The sequence below is a fragment of the Pezoporus occidentalis genome, unplaced genomic scaffold (assembly GCF_034315485.1).
Source record: "Pezoporus occidentalis ecotype Australia unplaced genomic scaffold, CSIRO_AGI_Poc_V1 ctg8, whole genome shotgun sequence".
Classification (NCBI taxonomy): Eukaryota; Metazoa; Chordata; class Aves; order Psittaciformes; family Psittacidae; genus Pezoporus; species Pezoporus occidentalis.
The window spans coordinates 2,740,888-2,763,571 of NW_026916158.1; the positions used below are offsets into that span (position 1 = coordinate 2,740,888).

At 57.5% G+C, this 22,684-nt stretch overlaps 1 protein-coding gene across 1 annotated transcript; it reads right to left on the reverse strand.

The window, feature by feature from the left end:
• Nucleotides 1–20,505: 20,505 nt before the first annotated feature.
• HES1 (hes family bHLH transcription factor 1) lies at nucleotides 20,506–22,294 on the reverse strand. Its single transcript, XM_062603399.1, has 4 exons — nucleotides 22,144–22,294; nucleotides 21,963–22,058; nucleotides 21,784–21,871; nucleotides 20,506–21,090 (listed from the first exon to the last, which is right to left on the reverse strand). Exons 1-4 carry the CDS (start codon nucleotides 22,249–22,251, stop codon nucleotides 20,606–20,608), a joined length of 777 nt encoding a protein of 258 aa, XP_062459383.1. The 5' UTR covers nucleotides 22,252–22,294; the 3' UTR covers nucleotides 20,506–20,605.
• Between the last annotated feature and the right edge of the window lie 390 nt (nucleotides 22,295–22,684).

The following is a 22,684-nucleotide window of genomic DNA, read 5'->3' on the forward strand; positions in this document are numbered from 1 at the left end:
TACAGCAGCCCTGTGGGTAGTGCTAGTATCTTCTTGGTGCCTCCTCGTGGTTTCTCCCACGCCTGCTTTGTTTCTCGCTCTCTGTTATCCCAATGGTGACAGCAGGGCCTCCAAACAACCCTGCTATGTTTCCTTCCAGCACACCTGGTTCCCAAGCCTCGTGTGCGAAAGGCACATTTCTTCACCAGCAATGTCGTTACTGTAATGGGAACAACGCAGTTTACAACCCAATAAACCCCACGTCCTTCTGTGCAGGCTCCTCTTACGTGATGCTAATGCTTACAAGATGTGCAACGCTGTGGGACAGCCCTGGTAACCAACGCCCTAGCTCGTGTTTTACATTGCTCTGCAGCCGCAGCCTTTGCTAATTAATCCCAGGGATGAGCCTCCTGCTATCGGCAGCCCCGCGGCCGCTGGGATGAGCAGTGCCCACCGCAGCTCCTGGCTCTGTGAGAGAGCACAAGGCAATGGGTACCCCCCGCTGCAGCCCACCCTCGGTCCCTGCTTTCCTCCATACATTGGGGCTGTTTATAGCACGGTGCTGGCCAGGGCTCGGCGGGATGCCCAGGTGCTGGGGAAGCACGGCATTGTCACGCAGGGGCGTTGTGATCACACACTGCGGCTAACGTGATTTACATCCCATATTCAACCTCTGGCGACTTCAAAGCTTGGGCGAGAGGGGGATTAAGCAGAGGGGCTGGGGCCAGGGGAGCCGGGGGGGGGGCGGCTCACCTTTGAGCTCCCGTCATCCCCTCCCCACAGGACCCGGGATAATCATCTCCCTTTGTGCTGCCGGGGAAAGCCGGGGTGCAAACACAGGGACCTTGTCAATATTGGTTTTTGAGAAGACTTTTTTCTATTCTCCCATGTCTGGAGTTTTTGTACCCAAATCCCCCTGGGGCTGCCCAGTCTTCCCCTGGGAAATCGGGATCCCGGAGGTCCCTGCTAACACCAGCCATTGATTGAAATTTCACACCCACCTGTTTGCACACAAGATTTAATTTGGTTGATTCTTCATGCCCTTTTCCTGCTTAATCGTCAACCTATTGACCTTAATATTAAAAGGGGCTAAGAGCGAGGGAGAGAGAGACTAAGTTTCTGTAAGGGAACAAAAGCTTCCAGAGAATAAAGTAGGCACAGCCAGCCCTGAGCTAATGAGTCCCTGCTGCATACAGGAGCAGAAAATGCTGTGCGCTGCCCTTGGCTGGTGCAGCGGTCCTCTCCTGTGTGAGCAGGGCACGTTTCACTGCCTGTCCCTTTCCTTGCTGCCCTTTACAGGACCCACAGGGTTAAGGCCAGAAGGGATGGGAGACCACCCAGGCTGAGCCTGGGCATCTACCAGCCTGCTGTGTTTTGTTTCACTTGCACAGGGTGAATGCACCTTGCTGAAGCAACTGCTGTTTGATGGAAGATGCCAGGATGCAGGAAACTGTTCCAGCAGCAGCAGTGAGCAGAGGTCAGGAGCACCCTGCACACCTGCATGGCAAGCTCCAGTCCATGCCATGCCCCAGTGCTGCAGTGTGGCTCCTACACATCAGAGCAGCGATCCATGCAGCAATCTCAGAAGCCAATCTGAGCCCGGCGCCACAGCCTGCACCAGAGTAATGCTGAGCCCTGCTGTGGTCCTGTGACCCGGTCATCCTGCCCTGTGAGCTGGGGCTGTGCCAGAGGCCCGAGGCAGCCCATGGGGAACAACTGCCCCAGTCTGTGAACTGAACAGTGCCCCAGCTTGCTCAGCGTGGGGTCTGCAGCACTGAGGCGCGTGTCTGCCATTGTGCAGGGGCTGGGCAGCCTCCCTGCTCTCTGGGGGTCCAGCCACTCTCATGCTTGCTCTGCCTGTGAGGACAGGCAGGGAAAGGGCAGGAAAAAAAGGTTTTCAGTGCTCACCAAGGTCACAGTGGGGGTAAAGAGTCTTTAAACCAGGTTGGCGAGAGGGTGGCACCATCCATCACTGCTGTTTGGCCAGAGGGATGCACAGAAACCCATAGGGCAGGGCTCTGTGCTAATCTGCCATCAGCCCCCTGGCATGGCAGGCAGTGCTGGGCCTGTGGGGGCTGCAGGAGGGGCTGGGAGGGCTCGTAAAGGCAGAGCACAGTGTGTGAAGTGCACACACACACCAGGACCTGCACGTGGCTGGAAGCATGTGTCCAGCCAGGGCTGAGACCCTGAGCAGCAGCTTTGGCTGCGGGGTATCAGCCAGCCCAGACCCCAGGGGCTCTGGCCACCTTCCCTGCACCGCCCCGTTCTGCGGGGTAGGGTTTTCTGCAGTTCCTGCACTTGCAGATGCAGTTTGCCAGCTGGAAAATGAAAAAGGAAAAGGACCTCTGTTTTCTCCCCTGCTCTGCCTTGGCTGACATGAAACCCAAGCTGTGTGGGAGCCTGCGAGCATGTGTGGCTGTGCTCACACGTGTGTGCGGCAAGCCGCCGTGTCCTGCACCCTGGCCGGGGCCATGCCGGGGGGAGGAGTGGGGGTGAGGATGCATGTGTGCCTTCCCTGCGGGGACTGTTCTGGTCTGCAGAGTGCAGTTGTGTTTATTTAATATCTGACGTCCCTTCTGTCTTCAGCTCTGACATTAATTGCCAGACAATGAGCAATGGAGCCCAGATGTTCCCTGGTGGTGGCCTCTCTTCCTTCACCAGCACGATGTGGGTGATAAAAACCCGAGGGGGAGTCATGTTTGGGCCACTGTTGCTGCAGGGCCGTGAGCAGGAGGATGCAGGGGGCTCACAGGTCAGCTCCCACAGATGGGATGTGCCCCAGGCCCTCTGTGCCCGGACCTGGGCACCAGCAGTGTGGGTGTCGGGGAGCAGGGGCCATGTAAAATGATGGAGGTGAAACCCACCAGCAGCTGGGCTGACTTCCAGCACCTCCTCAAGTGCTTCCCTGTCCAGGGCTGTGGCAAAGGGCTTTTGCAGGCTGTGCCCGGCTGCCGTGCTGCTGGCATGCTCGCTCGCCAGCCAGAGATTAGTGCTGCAGCCTGTCGTTTCATAAATATCCTTACTCACAGAGCAAGAGGTTGCTTTACAGCAGGTGTGGCCTTATCAGAATGTCTCAGGGCTGCTGAGTCCCCCATGCATCCAGCTGATCACCCATGCTGTGGTTCTGCGGCTGCATGGAAGCACTGGGTGACTCTGGGATTTGTCCCTTAGGAATGGGGCAGGATTGGTGAAATACTGCTGACAGGTTTCTGAGGGCTGAAACGTCCGGGCAGAGGAAAGCAGCATTCTTTCTCTGTCCTCTGCTGTCCATAGGACATGCCACTGGGGAAGATGGTTTGTGGGGAGGCAGTGTCATTTCTTGCTCTGCCAGGGGATTTGTATGTACCCACCACTAACCATTAGCCATTATTCTTTAACTGGGTATAAATTATTAAAACAAATGGCACTGGAGACTAATGCATGGGATGGCATTATTTTTAGTAATGATGTCTGTCATGGTGGCATCACTTCCTAAAGGGATGCGTGTGACAGGGAGCATAACCAGAAAACCAGCCTGACCAGCAAATAACCCCTCACACAGTTTCCATATTGCCTTTTTAAACAGGAAGGGAACATGATACAAATGCTATGCGAATTATGATCTGAAAAGTTTTCCTGGCAGGTTGTCACATGAGTTGTTAGTGTCATTCTTTGACATGCATACTCAAAGCCTTTTTGTACCACTGACTTAACCCTCTCACCTCCTGTGAGTGCTGCCAGGAAGAGCTTTTATTCCTCACCTCCTGGGTCAGCCCTTTTCTCAGGTACCACGGGGAGATGTGATTTCAGACCAGTGCCTGAGCCAGGGCTCCCCAGCTGCCGAACTTTGAGTGCAGCTCGAGGGGTTGGTGAGCCAGGGCAGGCAGGGACACACGATGCCTGCTGTAGCTGCCCACCTTGCCCCACGGCTGCCAGGCTGGGAAGCACTGGAATAGCCTCTCCCACGCACTGCCTCATCTCCCCGGAGCACTGGGGCATCCTCACCCCTCAGAAGCATCCCTGGCAGAGGCAGGGAGTGCGTGGGGCCCGCTCGACCCGGCAGAGCTCTGTGTGCGGGTGGGGGTCCCTGCCCGCGCGTGTGCTCAGCTCCCTCTGCGCTGCTTTGGCCGCGGTTTCGCACAGAGCCCAGCTGTGCTCTGGCCGGGGAACATCCGCTGTGGAAACCTGGGAGGAGCTGACAATCCCCAAAGATTGGCTGCACACCCGGCCAAGCAAGAGCTGCTGGCTCCTGGCCTAATTCGTTGCAAATGTGTTTCCATGTGGTTCCAATCTGGAGCCCCCGTTCCCCCGCGCTGCCCTCCGGGGCTCAGCAGTGGCCAGGAGCAGCCGAGCGGGGCAGAGCCGGGAGCAGCCCGGACAGCGGCCGGGGCACACAGCAGCTGCCTGCGTCCCCAACCCCAAGATGTGTCCTCCTGCCTGCCCTCTCCCTGGCAGCACAGGGAACCTTCACCCCAGGGAGTATCCCCTAAGGGATGAGACTGTCTCATGGTAAATTCCTGCTGGGGACATGATGCCTGCAATGATCCTTGCTGGCGCGTGACCTGTGGAGGAGCTAGCATCACTCCCTTGGCGCTTAGCCCAGCCCCGGGCATCGTCTTCCCATTGGGGTTTGATTTTCATCTGCCACTGGGTGATTTGTGGGAGCAGCCCTGGGACGGAAGCCAGGAGCAACCAGCATCCTTATTTAGCCTTCACTTCACCCTCCCCAGCTGTTGGCCAGGGCCACTGCCTCCTCCTCCCCGTCCTTGGACTCAGGTGGGCTCCTGGGACATGGTACTCCCTGTGTTCTCCCTGACAGTTCCTGCCGGGTTGGCAGTGCTTGGGGCAGGAGGGAGAAAGGCCAGGCCCTGTTTGCTGCACTCTGTATGCAGAGGTCTACCAGGGCTGCTGGCAGTGCTACATCATTGCCCCTCTGCCATCCTGCCTGCGAGGCTTTGCTGTGCTCTACCCATCGGCTCCCAGGCAGTGCCACTGACACCACTGTCGCTCCCTCGCTCCCCTAGCAGGCTGGCTCCAGCAGAGATGTCTTCAGGCAGTGCTGGAACCCCAAGCCTGTTTATCCCTGCAATTCCTTGCTGGACTTCGCTTCTCTCTGAGAAGCATCTCCCTCAGAAGCAGGGCAGCTCTCTCAGCACCCCAGGACCAACACTGCAAGGGCTCAGGACCACAGGACCTCAAAACCTGCCTGCCTACATACTGGTGCACAGTGCAAGCACTAGCATTTTCAGACAGGTCTTCCCCTTGTCCTATGCAAGCACCTGGGTTTAACATCTCAAACTAGCACAAACACCTTATACCCATTTGAGATCTTCCACTTAAGGGTCTTTCCCACCCTTTGGGGTCCTTGCCTACCTTCTGCAATGTCCCTTTGGTGCTGCCAAGCAACTTTAAACTCAATTTAAATTAATCTAGACTCAAACACCATCTTCGTCCCCTAGCTCATGCATTCGGAAGGAGATTCCATCAAAGCTTTGGAATAATAAAAAATTACCCCATTAAGGAAAGTTGCAGCTCCTCTCCTCTCCCACGTTTATGGCTGGATTAAAAATGCCTGCCACAAGGTTAACCCTCAGAGCATTGAAATAAAATGGCATAAAATGAGTTCAGTTCTCCTCAGGTTTCAGGAGAAGTGGGTGAACCATGTGGGGGAGCGAGCGGGGCTGGGGCCAGCACCTGCAATAACATTTTTGGTGTCACAGCAGGAGCAGAAAAGGAAATGAGAAGTCAAGGAGCTGGGAGCAGCATGGTGGTGGCCAGGCGGGTTGGGCTGTGATTGCTGCCCTGCCACCTCTCTCTGAATCCAGAGCCTCCCACCGGCACCCCAGGGTAGCTGCACTGCAGCCATGGGCAGTGTGGTGCCCCGAGCAGCCCGCAGTGCCCGCAGCACTGGTGACCTGCAAGGTGTGGCTGCCGAGGTGGAGATGGGGAGATGGAATCCCTCTGTTACCCTTTGCCTCCAGCCTTTAGGGTGGATCAAGGCACCGAGAAGGGAGAAATCCACTCAGCAAGCGTTTTAGATCCTGAGGAATAAGTGGCTCAGCTGAAATGCAGGAGCAGCAATGTCCATCTGGGGAGGCTGTGAGAGGATGCATGTGGATGCATCACCCCACAAAGGCCTTTGCCACACACTGTCACTGCAGGGAGATGCCGGGATGAGCTTGGCTGGACCCTGCAGAGCATGGGCTGCATCGGAAAACGCTGACCACATGAATAGCCAAGCTAACCCCTTTGGGGGGGCTCAGAGCTGCTGTCAGCCATTCAGGACTGGTGTTTGGGTCTGTGGTGGGGCAATGGGGGAAGAGCTGATGCTTGGAGGCCCTGCAAGGTGTGCAGCAGCCCTCACTGTGCCAGAGCGCTGCCATGCTGGTGCAGTCAGACACTGCTCTTGGCCTTTTAAGATCAGGAAGGGTTTTGAACTGACATGAGCTCTGGTACACAGAAGAGAACATACAGGAGGGTAATTAAAGTGTAAGAGCGAGGCTGGGTTTGCCTTTAATGGCTTGCAGCTGCAAATATTTTTCTGTCTTCTCTGAGCCCACTTGTAAGCTGTCTGGCGTATTTCTCATCCTGGCCAATTAGATTCCCATGTGTGCTGCAGGAGTGAAAATATAGAAAGTGAATAATCCTCCAGTTCTGCTCCTCGCTGCAGAAGCCTTTGAACCTCTGGCTGCTGTGGCTCCCTTCCACCGAGCCCCATTGCTGCCCCACTCAGCCCCTCCACTCCCGCCCTCGCTCCCCTCTTTGCAACTGAACATCACCGCTAGCAAATCTGCCTGGGCATCACTGCGATTCATCTTCAAGCCTTTCTGATCAAAGCTGGGGGCGTTTTTTGTTTTTTTTTCCCCTTTTTGACAAGTTTTATGGCCATTTTCCCTTTTGGATGCTGGTTTTCTGCCAAAAGTTCCACTCTAAAATCAAAAGGGGCAGTCTATTAATACAAGGCAGCTGTAACAAGTCCACTATTGTGTTGTCTCTTCCAAGGTACCCGGGATTTTTAATAAACTGTGGGGTACGCGGAGCTGGTTGCCTCTGAGAAAGGGGAGGTGAAGCGGGGGAAGAGGGAGCTGGCAGGAACTGCAGTGCCATAAAACACAGGCCGGCAGCATGGGGCCCTCGGCACGCTCGGTGCTGCATGGTAGTGGGAGCGGTGCGGGAGGCACTCAGCAGCCTCACGGATTCGTTCCAGCTTCGGGATCAGGTATCGGTCGGGAAACGCTGCTCGCTTTGATCCCTGTGAGCTGACCAGGCTCTTTGCCAGGACCCATGGGGTGTAAACAGGCTCACTGCCCTGGCTGCCCTGCACTGGGCAGCCAGGCAGGGCAGGGTGCACAGAAACTGATCAGGCTGCAAAGTGATCCCTGCTCTCCTGAACATGTGAAACACACAGGTTGGATGCCCGCAGTGCCTTTACCACTCCCAAGCACCTTGGTGCAGGAGAAGAGCTTGGTCCCCGCAGGGACCCGCTTCCTGGAGGATTGGGGCTTGTCTGTCTCTGTGTCATGGTGCTGGCTCTCTAGCCCTGTGGTGCCACCCCGCCCAGCACAGCTCTGCTCTGCTCTCACCTTGGCTGCAGGGCTGCAACCTGTCAGCACTGCTTGCCTGGGAAATGCCAGGCACATGGTTGACCCATGTCAGCCATGCCATTCCCCAGCCCCGAGGGCCGTGTCCCTGCCAGGGCTGCCCCCTCCCAGTGTCCCTCTGCCTGGCCTGGGGGATGGCCTGCCAGCATGGCTCACGGCAAGGGGCTGGTGGGACTCTCTGCTGGGGTCTAGGGCACCCATGCACCAGCTGGGAAGCTGGTAGGGAGTTCTGATAAGTGCCGTGGGGTGTAAACATGAAACAGCCGCAGCCATGAAAAGCCCAGACCCCAATTCCAAGTTGGGTTTGGGTCTCACTAGGAAATGTCAGTGTTATTCCCAGTTCAGATACAGCCCAGCTGGTGAAGGTCCCCAGGCCCTTCTCATTCTCCATGAGGTACATCAGCCAGCAGCCAGTGGGGCAATGTGCAAACTGCCTTGTCCTGTCAGGAGCCATGAATGATGCCTCTCAAGACCCCCAGCAACCATGGCCAAGCTGCTGGAACCATGCAGGCAAACCCCAGCCAGGGCTACCACACTGGCCAATTCCATCAAGCACCCGTTGCTGCAAATTCCATGGGGTCCTGCCCTCTGCTTCCATGGGATGCAGGGAGCACTTCATGGCAGGGTGAGCTGAGGGCTGGAAGGCAGGTTCCCGTGCTGGGGTTTGGGAGCAGCGGGACGGAGGGGCCGGCCTCTTAGGCTCACCATTGCAAGTCAAGGTGAGGACGGGCTGGGAGCAGATGGGACCTGCTCTGCTCATGAAAGAAAGTTTCTGCTATTTATGCTAAGCGGTGGGAATGCTTCTCAAGCATTTCGGATGGCTCTGTAATGAGGCCGGCCTAAATATGCCAGCATTGTTTGTGCCGGACAATTAAAAACTCCCCCTTGCCACATTAACGGTGTCTCTGGCGGCGGAAGGGCCCGGGAAGGCGCGGGCGAGGGCAGCCCACAAAGCCCGCCTTTTGTTTCGTGCTCCTTTGAACCCTCTCAAAGCCCCCGTTTCAAGGGGTGGCTTTTGTTTTCTTTTCAGCGGGCCTGAACCCAGAGCCGCCTGTTGTTTAGCAACACAGAAATGTGACCTTAATTGACTCTGCTCTCGGGTGCACTGTGTAAATCACTGCTGGCACCCAGGGGAAGTGCGTGATGAGCTCCCCTCCGGAGCCCCACTACACCCATGGGAGCATGCTTCCTCCGGCTGCTCCCGCTCCCCGGAGGAGGGGAACCCCAGCTCTGCACACACCCTCGTCCCCGGCCCACAGGGGATTGGGATGGGAAGCAGGACTGCGAATACTCCTGTCTCCATAGCAGAGGGTTTCCCATTTCCATGAGGGAAATGGGATAACCGTTTCCCTCTGCTCTTCAAACCCCTTTTGCAGCCGGTGCCTCCTGCTCATGCTTACAGTCCAGCTGGGCTGGTAAGCCTCTTTACCTGTCTTTCCCGGGACTCAGCGGGTTAAAGTTTACTGTAATATAAATTAAATGATGATGATGAAAATGATTAAGTGATGAAAAGGTAACAACTCCTCCTGTGAACGTCTGACACGCACTTAGCCAGACGACTTATTTGTAGGATACCAGGGGGCTGATATAATAACAGATATAATTTGCGGTCTCCCGAGGAGAGGTTAAGGGCTGGGAGCATGGCTCCCTGGGAGCTGCCCCTTCTCTCCACCTCGCCTGCCCCAGCCTTAATCAAGCGATCATCTCAGCCTGCGTCTCACTGGCCCCCTTGCTCCTTTCAATGGGGGAAATTTGCAGACAAATTCCTGCCAGCGGGATGTTGGAGCTCTCCTGTGTGGCAGGATAAAGATACCTGTCACCTCCACCCGGCCCTGCCGCCTGCTCACGCTGGGAGCGCCGTTCAAGGAGCACCATGCTGATACCCTTATTTGATTACGCCTCTTCATGCCTTCCTCTGTGCGGGAAGAGCTATTCAGCAGCGGCACCATGGAGCTCCCAGCACAGGCTGGCCCTGCTGCTGGCCTTTTGTTAGCCCCACTGGCAGCACGCTGGGCATCAAGGCAGCATGGGGGGCCCTGCGCCAACACCCCCAGGCCAGGTATCTTGTCGGTGCTCTGCAACAGGGCCCTGGCTCCACTGCTGGTTTTTAGCCAGAAAACTAAAAATGAAGGGGGAAATGAGATTTAAATAGAAACCATGAGAAGTGCTCACCATGCTTTTGGCACGATGGAGACACAGCTGACAGGTACATGTTAGCTGTGTCCAGCAGAAGATCCAAGGGGCACGTTACCGGGATCAGCGCTGGGTACTGCTGTCTGCTTGGGATCCAGGTTTTCTGTGGTCTTGGGAACTTTTGGTCAGGTCTGTGAGCTTGCAAAGAGGGGATCAGTTGTCCCTCTGCTCAGGAGCTCAAACCTCAGCAGTGGGGGATCCCTCTTACACAAAGAGCTTTTGGCAGCAATCTCAACATAAATGCCTTTTTGCATATTCCCTGGCCAGAGCCACCCACTTCATGCCATGCTACCCGCTGCTCCCAGGCCGTACTGCCTGTACCCGGCCTTTTCCCATGGACCAGCAGTGGCCACCTTGCCTGCTGAGAAGGTGTGCCCTCTGCAGCCAAAGCATTTAATGGGTCACCTCACGCTGCCCCAGCCCCGCAGCCTCTCTGTTTCTTGTACCTTATGTTAAGGTAAAATATGCTGCCACACTGGTTGATACTGGGGTGGGAGCCCCCAGCCAGCCCTGAAGCAGCCCCAGAGAAGGCAGCCTGGGTTCTTGCCTCTCCTTCTGGAGTTAATCACCTGGGACTGTTAGAAATGTGGAGCAATTGGCCCTTGTTTTGCTTTTCCCTGCTAGATTAAAGAGCTTATAAGTACATGGCTTGTTATTTCTGCCAAGGTACTTACACCAAGGTCCTTGTGACTGTAATCAAGCCGCCTCTTGATCTTCTTCCTGATAAACTAAGTAGGCTGAGTGTCCTGTCTGCCTCCATCAGAAATGTCCTCAGCCCTTGTCCTGCTCTCCCAGGCTTTCTCAGCAGGCTCCCCAGCTTGGGGCACAGCCTGCTTAGGTAATGTGCATGGCCTCGAGCGTGCCAGGGTTGGACCTGCTAGGGTAAAGTTCCTCCAAAACAGCCCCTACTTCTTGCAAAGCCAGTGGTGGAAGGGACAGGGTGGCTGCACAAAGCTCCAGGCTTTCACTGCCTGCAGGATGCTAATCTCTCCCACACATCCTTGTCTCTAAACTGGAGAGACATAAATGTGATGGATGGACCACCCGGTGGATAAAGAATTGGCTGGATGGCCGCACGCAAAGTGTTGTGGTCAACAGCACAATGTCCCAGTGGAGACTGGTAACCAGCAGTGCCTCTCAGGGGTCGGTGTTGGGACTGGTCTTGTTCAACATCTTTGTCACTGACATGGACAGGGATTGAGTGCGCCCACATCAAGTTTGCCCATGACACCAAGGTGTGTGGTTCGGTTGATACGCTGGAGGGAAGGAATGCCATCCAGAGGGACCTTGACACTCTTGTGAGGTGGGCTGATGCCAACCTTATGAAGTTCAACCAAGCCAAGTGCAAGGTCCTACACCTGGGTCAAAGCAATCCCAGGCACAGCTACAGGTTGGGTGGAGAAATGACTCAGAGCAGCCCTGCGGAGAAGGATTTGGGGGTGTTGGTTGAGAAACTGAACATGACCCAGCTTCAGTGTGCGCTTGCAGCCCAGAAACCACCCCTATCCTGGGCTGCATCAAAAGGAGCGAGACCAGCAGGTTAGAGGAGGTGATCCTGCCCCTCTACTCTGCTCTGATGAGACCTCACTTGGAGTATTGTTTGCAGTTCTGGTGTTCTCAACATAGAAAGGACATGGAGCTGTTGGAGCAAGTCCAGAAGAGGCCACAAAGATGATCAGGGGGTGCAGTATACATGGCTGGCTGGACAGTGGTGATCTGGGTGGCCACAGCTCAGCAAGGAAGACATTTAGGTCCCTGCACACAAGATGTCACCTGCAGAAGCCCAGTCCCTTGAGTCAGAGAAACAGTGCAAGTAGAACCTGCAGTCTGCTGGCTCCAAAGTCAGTGTGCAGAGAGAAGTGCCACATGGGGCGAAACACTGTTGTGTTTGTAAAGATAAAATGACATTCCAGTACTTAATTAATCATCAATGTTACTTTTGACCCAAATACATGCACATTGCAGGTGTTTTGCTGACTGGGACTAGCTCTTGTTTAACAAGTGCTTCCCACCCTGCATCCCCTGGTCCTCAGTGCTAGGCCAGCGTTGCTGTCCTGTGCATTCTCACTGCCCCGGGCCAAAAAAGGGGCATTAACTGGACTCAGGTCACTGCCCTCCAGCAAAGGGGCTCTCGGCTGATCCCCAGCAGCATGTCCTGCCACCAGCACCTCCTGAAAGGGACCTTCAGCAGCAGCCCCAGCCCTTTGTCCAGGGGGATAATTGGAGGGAGAAGTGAAACGGGGCTATAATGAATTCTGCTGCTATTCAGCATGGCTGGGAGGCAGAAAGCTTGCTGCTCCTGCCAAAGTGCTGAGGCTGCTACTTCCATTTTGCAGCCGGACGGAAGGTCTCCGGAGGCCAGCTCTCCATTGAGGAGGCTCCGGGGTTGAAACAACACCCAGTGTCTGAAGTTTTACTCTTTCTGTGCAAATATGCTCCAGTGTGGCTGTGCACAGCGTTCTTCCCTACAGCTTTGGCAGAGCCGCAGGCAAGCTGCTGCTGCTCCCCACCTTGCACAGTGCAAGGCTGCAGCTGCCTGATGCACTTGGGGTGTCCCTGTGTCCGTCACTGTGCTGCCCTTCTCCCCAGGCTACCCTCGGGGGCTCTGCTCAGTGAAAATCCTCATTCCGCCCCCCCCCGGGTCACATTGCAAAGCTCCCTCCGCCATAGTGACTCCCCTCAGTCCCGCACCGATGCCTGACCTGCGCCAGCACCCAGCAGCACAAGCATAGCCCCCTACCCCGCTTGTGGGGGGTGACGGGGCAGCCCTGGAGGTGGGGACCAGCCCGGGGGAAGATGGAGAATTTGTACTGCTCTTTCCACTTATCCCGCGGCCACGAAGGGCCGGATGGCGCAGCGCCTGTGTGGTCCCTCCCGCGCCCGCAGAGCCCCGCGGCGGGCAGCTCCTCTCCCACACTCTCCCGCCGGTAGCTGTCCGTCTGCGCACATCTTGCATCGCTCTGCCCAGCCCCGCTGCAGCTGCTCCGAGCTCCCTCTGGAGTCTCGCACGCAGGGTGGGGCTCCCCTCCCCTCAAGAGCCTGCAGACCCTCCCGGCAGCATCCGGCTGGAGGCAGGAACCCTGCCAGGGGCGGTCCCCTGGGATGCTGGGCTTGCTCGGGCACGCGGAGCCTGCGTTTGTGGTGCCTCGGCCCCCAGGGAAAGCTTTCTGCCAATTTGCCCGAGCTGGAAAGGGATCTGAACTGGATGATCTTAAGGTCCTTTCCAACCCTACCATTCTAGGGTTCTGTGATTGGTGCCAGAAGAAGAGCTGGCAGCCTGCAGGGGGGTTGGCTTCCCGCACCTGAAGCCCACAGGGGGTGCAAGGGTGCCCAGCTGCCTCTCTGGCACAGGGAGGCACTCCGGTGCTGTGAGCCGGTGTTACAGGGCAGTCCCCCGGGATGCTGGCATTGTTCCTGCCCTGAGGTGCACCACTCTAACTTTACCTCCAGGCACTCTAAGCAAATGCATAAGTAAATCCCTTCCCCTTCTTGCCTGTCCGGATGACACGGTTTCAGACCTTGGAAAGGGGATTTAGGACTTTTGTCTCCAGCCTGACAAACTCGATGGGCGTGCAATCAGCAAACCGCTGGCAATTACAGCCATTGCAATTTTCTGCATCAGTGCCATAAATAAGCAAGCGGGGGGGGGGGGGGGGGGGGGGGGGGAGCCCAGAGCACAGCACCCTGAAGAACAAGGGAAGATAAACAGGACTTTGTCCCAAGGTTTAGAGCAGGCTGCAGGCATCCCCACGGCTAAATGCTGCTCTTCCTAGCACATGGTACTCTCATAACACCTTGGCTTAGCAGAGCTTAGCAGGCTGTCACAAGCCCCAAGGAGAGCCCTTCTGACCTAAGCAATAAACTGGCTCCTGTTTACTTTGGGAGGGGGGCCCTAGAGGGCTTTAATGCAGGAGGGACAGCTCTGAACTGTGAAATGTGACTGACACTAGAGCCATCCCTGGAGCAGCACGCAGCCGCCAGCAAGAGCACGGGGACAGCTGACGTCTGAGCCTCCCCCATGGAGGATGGGGCCCATGGATAGCAAGTCCCATCAGACCTTTTCCTGTCCCATTTCCTATGGGTGATGGTTAACCAGCCCTGTCTGCAGCGTGCTCAGAAAAACACTGGGCAATAAGAGAGCCCTCGCCCCGTGTGAGGTCTGCCGCGGGGCTGAGGGTGGGAGTGGGGAGCATTGGCTGTGCCGTGGGCTACCCTGGCGCAGCAGGAGCTCCCGGGAGGCGTCTTCTGACCCTCATGCTCACCGTAACAGTGGCTGAGCAAGCACAATGCAGCTCATGGCCATGCCCCTCGCCTCTGCCTCTTTGCCTGCTCCCTTCCCACTACCCTCTGCTTGTGCAGCAGTGGGTGGCCACAGAGGTCCAGCTCCCCTTTGGGAGACCTGACCCCACTTACCCAGTGCCCAACATCAAACCTGCTCTCAAATCTCAGTGGAGAGCTGACCCAAACAGGCAGCACCACGGGCAGGGACTGCCCACAGCCTCTGCCTGCAGCCTGCCCGCACGCAGCTGAGCCCAGCAGGGAAGGCAGCAAGCGCCAGCACTGTCTGCAAGCGCAAACAGCTGCTTGGAGCCCTCTGAGAAACACCAGCCCAGGCTGTCCAGCTGCCAGCCCCTCTGTTTCAGAGCACAATGAAAGCCAAAGGATGGCTGAAAGCAAGCCACCCTGTGGGAAGCTCTGAGCTGTGGGACTAGTCAGTGCTGAACCACAGTAAGGAGACAGGCTTGGCTGCAGGGGGAAAGCAAGCATCCATTGGGCCCACCAAGGTCACCATAAGAACCTTGTGCTGCTGCTGACAAGATGGAACCCTCCCAGATGCAGAGCTGGGAATGAGAGCTCCAGTTTACCTGTCCACTCACCATATGTGGGACTGGTTCAGCTGGGAACATGGCCTAGTGGAAGGATTTGTCCCAGTGCATCGTCATACCAAAGCTCCCCTATCCCCTTCCAGATCCTTCATCTCCTCCAGCACCTACCACTATATAGCCCTGAAGGATGTCCTGCTTTCTCCTCTGTACCCAGGAAGAGCTCTAGTATTTCTCTGCATTTGCATGTTGCAGTTGAACCCCTGAGTGCAGCAGGTCCAGAGCAGAGCCTGCTGCTGATAGAGGCAGGGATGGGGCTCAGCCTGATGCTGGAGCTGCAAACAAAGCTGAATGTTTCCTGAGGCCGGCAGGATGAGCCTGTGTTTGTCCTGCTTTGTACCAGTTGTTACTCTCAGTGAGGATGTTGTGGTGGGCTCAGGCCCAGAACTCTTTCCCCTGTTTGGCAGATGTCCTACACATGTTGGTGCTGCCAGAAGAGATAGGGGTTTATCTGTGCCTGGGCTGCAGCAGGGCTGTGGAAGTGAGAGCCAGGCAAGATACGTAACTGCGAGGTTCAGCATGTGTCTCTACATCCTGCTCCCTCTCTTGGTACAAACACTGTCCAGATTTCCAACGTCAGAGGGAGAAACACCAGCCAGATTGTTTTACGGTTTCAAGAACTCATAATGTTTTCCAGAAAACAGAACTGTAGCCCATCTTCTGCAGTGGGAAGATCCGTGGCAGCCTCCAGTCATTGCTGACAGCCCTGACATCCTCAGCAGCCAAAAAACCCCAACAAAATGCAAGGCACCTTTGGAAAGGCTCTTGCAAGGCACCGCGGTGTGCCCACATGCAGGGTGGTATGTGCTGTTCCCGAGTACCCAAAGCAGAGAGCAGCCTCCTCCCAGGGCTGCCTCCATAGATGTCTTCCGTGCAGGAGAGGAATGTTCACTGGCAGTCCCAGTGACAGCTGGCTGGGCGGTGTGATGGGAGCTGACAGGCTGGGGATGGTGTGGGAGTCCACTTGGAGGGAAGGATTCAGTGGAGACCCTGCTCCAGGGGCAGTTTTAGGGATGAGTTACTTTTGGTGAGGTCTTAAGCAGCAGCAGGCTGGATTGGAGGCAAGCTGTGTTTCCTTGGTGGGCTGGGAGGACAAAAGGGAGATGTGGCTTTGTAGGGAGTCACAGCCCTGGCTGCCAGCCCCTGGGCCACCCCATATCCCAGCCCTGCAGTGAGGTTGAGTCCTGTCCTCTGATCTAGCAGAGCCTCCCGAGTCACGCTGGTGTGCTGGCAGGCTCGTTACAGCAGGTCTGCTTTTAATTAAGTGGGTTTGTACTGCTTTGTTCAGCTGAACCCCTCAGGAGTTCGGGTACGGAGCCTTCACCCCTGTGGCCGGGCTCCTGATGCTTCCTCCCGCGTGGTGGGCAGCCGGCAAAAAGAGCTGGGGCCACGGGCTTTGGGAGCACGTTCCGGGGCCGTGTCCCAGCCATGCAGGACACCTGCTGTGTCCCCAGGGAGACCGGGCACGGTGCAGGCTGTGCCATGGCCCTGCCGCAGGTGCTTGCTCTCCTCGTGCCCCAAGGCGATACCCGTGGCTCTTATCGCACCAGGCAGATAAGAGTTAATGCCCCAGCAGTTGTGCTGAGCTAGCTTTTATTGGCAATAAACCCTGGCTGGAAAAAGCTTCCTAATCATTACAGATTGCAGGTAGCCCTACCTCCACGGATGTCCTTCAGCACCTCTGCGCTGCCCTGCCCTGCTTGCTGTCCACACTGCAAACACCTCGGAGGCAGCCTCCCTCCAGCCCTGCACCCCTCCGGTGGTGCACAGCCCCTGTGCCACCCTCGCTGTGGCGCTGGCACGAAGGACATGTTCAACCCTGTTCCCAGTGCTAACCACTGGCGCCGGCGCAGGGCTGAGCCACTGCTGCACACAAGAGCAGCGGACCACAGCCTGCGTCAGTCAAATCACTGTCCTCGGACACTTACAAGTCACAGTAACTGGAGCTGGTCCCCCTGAGGCACGACTGTGCCTAGGGCACAGCTCTGCAGGAGCAGGGGACATTTGAAATCTCTCCTCCTGCAGAGGCTAGGAAAGGAAGAAGTTTGTCCCAGCTGAGCCCGGAAAGCTGTCCCCAGCGTCAGCTGATGGGATGGCCGCGAATGTTTGATGAAAGGGAGTGGAGTCATTTGTCTGGGCTGACCCCCTCCACATAGGAAGTCGGTGTTCCACAAAACAAACCGGCCTTTTGTTTAACTTCTTTTAAGCAAAACACATGTCACTCCTGTAAATCACAGGTACCCTTCCCTACCCTGGGGGTAGCAGCAGAGCAAAGGCGGGCGCTGGCCTCAGGGCGTTGGTGCAAGCCTGAGACACGGGGTGCCTGGGTCAGGGCAGGATCTGGCCCCACCGTGGGGGTTGACGCATCCCGGCTCCGGCAGCAGACGGCTCCCCCCAACCTGCCCGCACACCCGCAGCATGCAGCCCCCGGGGAGGTGTGCACTGCTGGTCCGGGGGGTCCTGGCACCCCCAGGGGCCCTCCCTCGCTGCCCTCAGATCCCAGCCCGGCTGCCGGGCTGTTTCTCACCATCCCCACACTCCCCGCAGGCCGGATGCCTGGATCCCAGCCCGAGGCCGGCGGGCGGCCGCGGGCCCGTGGCACGAGCCAGGCCGGTGGTTTGGGACAGCCGGCCGGGGGGCCGTGCCACCGGGTCTGGTCCGGGGCGTGCGGGCGGCGTGCGGCGGCGGGCTGCCGGCGTTCGGCCTCGCCGCCTGCCAGCGGGGGCCGGGGCAGGCTCGTGTGCCGCCGGCAGCGCGCTCCCCTCCCTCCCTCCTGCCTCCTTCCCTCCCTCCCTCGCGCCCAGCGCCGCCTGGCAGCCCGCCACCGCGCCGGGGGTTCGCTCCTTTCTCACGACCTCTCAGGTTCCTGAGCTCATCTGGGAGCTATTCATTTCCTGCCAGAAAACAGCCTTGCCTGCTAAAAAAACCACCTTGGCCGCAGAGCGGCCCAGGGCTTGGTACGAGGGCTCTCCCGGCTTAAATCATAAAGCTCCGGCTGTCTGGCTGGAATCAAAGGCAGGGCGGGTGTGGGGGGGCGCGGGGGCCTGTGCCATATGGTAGCACTTAAGAGCCAAGGAGGAAGCGAGGAGGGGTTTTTGCACCGCTCCCGAGGAGTGTGGGAAAAGTTAATTGTCTTTAATGACAGGTTTCCCGGGACGGCAGCAGCGGCCGATGGCAGGAGCTGCAGGGTTGCGAAGAGCAGCCGAGGGTGTCAGCCCCGCGGTGGGTGGGGGGCATGGCAGGGTGCCGGGGGAGGCAGGCAAAGCCTCCTGCCGCTGGACCCCCGTGCAGGTGTGCTGCAGGCAGAGATGGAGCGCTGCTCCCTCCAGCTCAGCGCTCTCCGGGCCGCAAATGCACGCACCTAACTGTGGCAAACTGCTTACAAACCCAAGAGAGATAGCAGCCCTGGCTGCAGACCTCCTCCGGGTAATGTCTCTGCTGAGGGGCAGGGCTCACCACGGTGTCCAGAGAAACCAACAGGAGCTGCATCCCGCGCAGCAGCACTGAGTCCAGTCCCTTTTCCTACCTGTCTTGCACAACCCTGCACAGGGGTCATGGCCAAACGAGAGGCACCATCCAGCAGCTCAGCCTTGTCCCTTCCGTGTCCCTCCCTACCCCTCCCTTACCCTTGCCTGCTCATCCCACGGCACCAGTTTGAAGGCACTTGCTGGACCTGAAGGGCAACTCCTGCACATCAAGGTCCACAGACCACAGCCTGCATTTGTCATCCCAATTTGTCACAGGCTCAGTGAATTGACATCAAGAGCACGGCTCCTGGGAATTGCTCTGATCCCTTCAAAGCTCACAAACTCAAGCAGATCTCTCATGTCAACAGGCTGTGGGATATAGTAAACAAAGCTTTAGAGAAAAGTGGTCCAAGCATGGTATGTCTCCTTTATACTAGGCTATTTAAACTGCATTAGCAAATAGGTTCATCTTGTCTTTCCCTCCTGGACCTGCTTCTCCCTTAGCCTACAGCAAAGCATTTTTATTTTTTCTTCTCTCTAATGCACTTTCCAAACCAACTGCTTCAGCAGAAAAGGAAGATTCTGCTAAACTAGAACAGCCTCAGCTCTTACAGGTGATGTGTTACTGGTCTGCATCAGCTCCACACAGGCCACAAAACAGCAGGAGCTGGTCTGATGCGATTCCCAGACAGGTCCTGTGCATACTCCTCTGAACACAGCTCAGCCTCAGTCCTGCCTTCAGTATCTCCAGCACAGAAAGGAGACACTATGGCTGGTGGAAGGGAAAGCAGGCTCAGCCTGCGTGGCTATACACGTGCCTAGGGACAGCAAAGCCAATATTCTCAAGCATGGCACACAAAACCTGGCTGCAAGATGCCACCATGAGGGCAGCAATGCAGGCAGGTCAGCAAGGTGCTCGGAGACAGAGGGGAAGCTCTTCTACATCACCTGTGGAGATCAGCCCCTGCAGACCCTTTTTAAAAGGAGCTCCAAGCTCATCAGTGCACCCCTCATTAAGATATCCACAACTTCCCCCTACAAATCCATCCCAAGAAGCATTTTTCAGATCAGGAGAATGTCTGTATACAGGGAGAACAGGAGGGATTCATAGCCCAGCATGTTCAATCTGTCCGGTCTCGCACTCTCCCCAGCTTTCATTTCCCAGCACCTGGATACAGTCAAGCACCTGGCTGATCCAGACAAAAATCCAACAGGCTTTTGCAACAGGATTTGGAAGGAATCCCCAGAGTATCCTAGCACATTTTAAAGCTGTCCGCTCTGAGTTAGGACTTGTTAATAAGGGCAATGCAAGCTGTAACCCGAGACTGCTGCTCACTCTATCTAGGGCTTGCATCTTGCCTGGAAATGGGGCATCCCCAAGTCAAAGGGGTCAGTTGCCACTCAGTTATATAGTCCACACAGCCCCGCATCACTCCCCCAGACACGTGTTTTCCATATAACAGCAGAGGAAATGCCCAACTCTATCAGAAACATATGCAGAGCATTAATCACCACGCAGAGCCTCGCTGGTGCTCAGGGCCGGGAACAGCTCTGTGCTTTTAAGTCCAGGTGGAGGTGGTGCCCAGCTCCTGCTGCAGCCTGTCAGCCCGGAGACAGGAGCGCTGGTGTCAGGTCCCGCGGAGAGCCGCTGGGTTTGTAACTCGAGAAGCTGGCAGGAGCTGCTCTCCACATCAACTGACCGCAGTCATTCGCAACTTACACCACGGCCCGGGAGCGGGCCCCTCCAGGTCCCGGGCAGGAGGCTCACCAGGGCAGCTTGGGCTGGAAGCCAGAATCTGCCTGGGCTACTCCACTCCGTCAGCCCAAGTAGCCAGGAACAGAGCAGAGAAGCCTCCTTCAGCGCGTTCACCATCTCTGCAAACATAAGCTCTTTTTAAGAAGTCTGATGAGTTGTGCTGCTCCCAAGGAAGCAGTAATTACATCTGCCCCGGGGCAGGGAGAGGGGCCAGGTAATTTCACAAGAACATAGAGGGGACAGAGGGTCTGACTGACAGCTCCAGCCTGGAGAGCAGGACAAGGCAGACCTGGAACAGCATGATCCACAGGCAGCCAGGAGCAGGGCTCCCTCCTATGCACACATGCCAGAACTCCAATTTATCTCCAGAGGCCTTCCAAAATGGAAGAGACACTTTTATTTTAAGAGCATTAAAAACAACAACAAAAAAAAAAAAAAGAAAAAACCACCCCCCCAAAAAAAAAAAAACAAAAAACAAAACAAAAAACCCCAACAAACCACCACCCCCAAAAAAACAAAACAAAAACAAACAAACAAAAAAAACCCAACCAAAAAACAAACCCCCGATCTTTGGTGTCACAGGAAGAAGGGGAGGGAAGGGAGAAAAAAGATCTCGTGTAAAACACGAAACACTGTCAAAGGAGTACTATGGTACAAAGGCACAATCCAATATGAACATATAACCTATGTACAGCCGTGCCAGCAGCACAGGGTGCAGTGCTCAGTCCAGTCCAGTGCCCACCACCCTCACCAGGGTCTCCAGACCGAGTCAGCTGTGCCGGGTGGCGGGCCAGGCGGCGAGGCAGCGGTGGCAGCCGAGGGTGGGCCACCATACAGGGGCAGCACAGCTCCGGCGGGAGCAAAGGCAGCGCTGGGGATGAGGAAGGCGAATTGCCCATCGGAGGCTGGCAGCATCTGGAAGCCACTGTACACCTTGGCTGCATCAGCACCTGGCTTGCAAGGCACGCCCGGGAGCGGCCCTGCAGCACTGCCCGGTGGCACCAGGGGTGGCCCAAAGGCTGCGGTTGGTGGCAGCGGTGGTGGTGGTGGGGGTGCAGGGTAGTTCATGGCGTTGATCTGGGTCATGCAGCTGGCCAGGTGGCCCAGGAGCCGGGTGCGCACCTCTGTGTTGACACCCTCGCAGGTGGAGAGGAACCGTGTCACCTCGTTCATGCACTCGCTGAAGCCAGCACGGTACTTGCCCAGCACTGTGGGGTCTGTGCTCAGAGCTGCTGCAGACGGAAGAGAGGAGCACAGCAGTCAGCAGGGTCCTCAGGGAATGGGGGTGCGCAGCCCACAGGTGTTACATCCTGGAGCCCTTCTAAGCCAGGAATCCAAGAAGGGAGTCCAGCCCTTCCGGTAGGGTGTCTTGTGTTCCTGGGTGCCAAGGATTCAGATGGAGAGCATGGCCCCTCTGCTACCATGTCCACCAGCATCAGGGTCCCACGTGGGGTACATACTATCCCAAAGAGTGCCCTATGGCCCTAAATACTGGGCATCCAGGTTGGGTGCACAGCTCCCCTGTGGGTCTTATACCTCGCACCCCACCAAAACAGACTCAGGTGGGGAACACAGCTCTGTTGGTAGAGAGGACCCAAGCAAGGATTGCAGCCTCTTTCAGTGTCCCCCAGTACATGTGCACATACAGAGCACAATGCCCCCTCCGCCCCCAACCCCCTTGTACCGGGGATACAAGTACACAGCAGAGTGCCTCTCACCACCTCCCAGTACTGGGGATGCAGCTGGGGGCTCCCTCTGTACCAGAGATAACAGGCATAACACAGTACCCTCATCACCAGGGGTGCAGGTGTGGAGCCATGTACCCTCCATACTGAGGATGCAGCCGGCAGGGAGCACGATGCCCGAGCCCCCAGGATGCAGGCAGGAACCCCCAACCCTCTTCCCTACGGTCGTCTGGGACTCACCGGTCATCTGGGCTCGCTGGAGGCTCCGCAGGTGCTTGACAGTCATCTCCAGAATGTCGGCCTTCTCCAACTTGGAGTGCCGCGAGCTCTGCGGGGACAGGCAGGGCTCAGACCGGTCCGGCGGCACCGGCCCTCCCCACGGCCCCCTCCCCGATTCCGCCCCCCCCCCCCCCGCTTACATCCTTCTTCAGCGCATCCAGGATGAGCGTCTTCAGCTGCCCCAGGCTCTCATTGATGCGCGCCCGCCGCCGCTTCTCCATGATGGGCTTAGAGGACTGTTAAGAGAGGCGCCGGTCAGCCCCCGGCGCTGCTCCGTGCGGCGCTGCCCTGCCCGGCGCAACCCGGTCCCGCCGTCCTTACCTTCCTGTGCTCTGCCGCCGTCTTCGGCTTATCGGGCGTCGCGTTGACGCTGGCGGGGGTGGCGGCCACCGGCGAGGCGCTGCTCTTCTCCATCAGGTCGGCCGGCATCCTGCGCGCCCGCCGCCGCGGCCGCAGCGGGGGGGGGGGAAGCGAGAGGTGGCGAGCGTGTGACCGGGAAGACCCGGGAGCGGCTGTGTGCGCGCGCTGCCTGGGGGCGGCGGGGCTGGCACGGCGCGGGTGCCGCGCGCCCTTGGCCGCCCCTACTTATAGCGCGCGCCGCACGCGCGCGGCTCGTGTGAAACGTCCCCCGCCGCCGTTCCCACACTCGCGCCCAGCCAATGGGCGCCGCCCGCACGCGGCCCCGCTCGTGGACGGCGCCCGCCCATTGGCTGGGGGCCGCGCGGCGGCCGCCGGCCAATGGCGCGGGGCAGGCGGGCGGGAGGCCGCGGTTAACCCCTTGGGCGCCGCCCGCGGGAAGGGCGGGGACAAGGGGCTGACCCTCGGGGAGCGGCGCGCTAATTAGCGGGTTAATTGGCCCCCG